Source organism: Branchiostoma belcheri, unplaced genomic scaffold (genome assembly GCF_001625305.1).
Source record: "Branchiostoma belcheri isolate BF01 breed outbred unplaced genomic scaffold, Haploidv18h27 scaffold116, whole genome shotgun sequence".
Classification (NCBI taxonomy): Eukaryota; Metazoa; Chordata; class Leptocardii; order Amphioxiformes; family Branchiostomatidae; genus Branchiostoma; species Branchiostoma belcheri.
This window is the reverse complement of record NW_017802558.1, coordinates 482826-484965: the sequence shown is the minus strand read 5'-3', so window position 1 is coordinate 484965 and position 2140 is coordinate 482826. Positions and strand designations below refer to the sequence as shown.

General features: G+C 47.5%; 1 protein-coding gene across 1 annotated transcript in view; it reads right to left on the bottom strand.

Moving 5' to 3' along the window:
- The window catches only part of LOC109462388 (receptor-type tyrosine-protein phosphatase gamma-like), a 19068-nt gene extending 17978 nt beyond the window's left edge, over positions 1-1090 (bottom strand). The window contains exon 1 of the mRNA XM_019758928.1: positions 121-1090. Coding sequence (XP_019614487.1) covers positions 121-1090 — 970 coding nt within the window. The remainder of the gene's footprint in view (positions 1-120) is intronic.
- Positions 1091-2140: the final 1050 nt, after the last annotated feature.

Below are 2140 nucleotides of genomic sequence, written 5' to 3'. Positions count from 1 at the left end.
AACTTTGCGTCGTAAGATGGGAAACTGTAGTGCTTAACACGGGGGTTGTATTGGGAGTGGAACTTCTTTCGGGTTCTACAGTAGAGGCCAATGTGGTACTGGAAGCACTAGTGGTGTCACTTGGCAAAGGTGGTCTTGAAGTCAACTTCTCAGTTGGCTTCTCTGGCTTCACGGTGGGCACAACTGAAACATGGGACAGTGTTGGCACCGGAGCAGTAGTCCTAGATGAGCTTGGTGCCACTTGCGCTGTTGGAGATTGATAACTTGGCTCTGTAATAGGTCTCACGGTAGGAGTTCTGTCACTGGACTCCACAGCTATATAACTTGTTGTGGGCGGTTCTGTTGGAACCCTGCTTGTTGGTTGATGAGTGGTAGGTCTTGTTGCAGATGTGGTCTGCACCTGTTGGAGGTGAGTTGTGGTCCTCGCCTCGTGGCTCTCGGTTGGCGCAGGCTCCGAGGGTCTTATCAAAGGAGGCTCCTCCGTTTCTACGCCAATATTGGGATGCTGAGTCCTTGGCAGCTCCGTGCCTGGTATAAGGATAGGCCTTTCGGTAACGTGGGGGTAGAAGGGTCCCTCTGTTTCTGGAGGCTCTGTAGGAGGAGGCTGGGACGGTTCCCTATGAGGGGCCGTGGGCTCCCCGTGTTCCCCGGCAGGTTCGGTGGGCGGGCGGACAGTTGGCTCCCTCCCAGACTCCGTGGGTACCGGCACAGTCCTGGGACGTGTCACCTGACCAGGCTCATTGCCATCCTCCCCCTCCCCCGCTGCCTCCCCGGGGTTGTTGTTGTTTTCCTGCTCTTCTGGCTCCTGATGGCGGCTCGAGGGCGGCCATCGGCCTCTCGAACTGGACGGTAACTGCGGACCTTCAGTCTGTAACCCTCCTCCGGGGTTTATGAGTTGTCCTCCCTCCGTTTGCGAGTCCCCGATTGGCTGTCCCGCCTCTCCGTTCCTTTGTCTTGACGGGTCTTTGACCTTCTCTCGCGACCTTGGGTTCAAGGACAAGCGGCTGTGACCCCTTCCCAGTGCGTAGAGGGGAGACTGCACGGCGGCCCAGGCACCCAGCAGGTCGTGTGCCCCTGAAACATGAATCATACCGCAGTTTCAATTAACAGTTTACTTCTCTGCCTTACCATTTCAAGGCTGCCGACAGAAATGTTCCAAACGCCACACCTTTCTTCACCTTAAATCTGGGGCAAGAGCCAAGTTGCTAATAGTCTCCACCAGACTCCTTTTGCAGGCTGAATAGATAGTAGAAATCAGCCTAAAATGGGAATATAATTGTCCAGAGAAGGTGGCCGGCCAGAGAAACTCCACTAATTTGCAGGCAAAGTGGAGCTTCTTTGGCCAGCCACCTTCTCTGGCCAATTATATCCCCTTTCTAGGCCAATTTCTACTATATATTCAGCCTGCAAAAGGAGTCTGGTGGAAACTAAGTTGCTAATACCAAGACTTCTTTGGTGCAATTTTAGGCATATGAATAAGATAATCATTTATAGATCAGCTGAAATGAAATTGAAAAGTTGTAATTTTCTACAATTAATTATAATTTCGACATTCAATTTACGTCTTCAAATATTCAAATAAATTGTGATAATTCAGCCGGGAGGTCGTTAAGCTCAAAAAGCTATCAAAGCATTAATTAATTAGTATGATTACAATGAAATATGAATAGAAATATTCACCTTATCTTAACATTACACGTATGAACTTCACAACATTTGAGGCCATGTCAAAAAATTCCATTTTGAAGGCCCATTGATTGAGGCAATCTTTCAGTGAAGGACTATTATTTAAAGAGGGCCTGCATGCCTTTTTTCATAAGGCATAATCATGCCTTAAAGTTTTTAGTCTTCGTAATCCGTAGGCAGCCACCCAAAATCATCCAATTTCGTAATCAGTACAATAGCCATAACACGATATTGTTAATAATCAGCGAGAATTTAACGTAATTTGTAATCAGCAGCGAGGATTAATATATTTTGCGTAATTCGTCATCACTCCCCCCCCCCCATGTAGGCCCTAATAAAATAGATACAAAGTGTGAAGATAGAAGATAGAAGTCTGTAAATAAACCGAGGCAAAGGTAAACAAAATCCAACAACAAACTGGGAAGACAAGGCTCAAATCTTGACCCTATTCAGT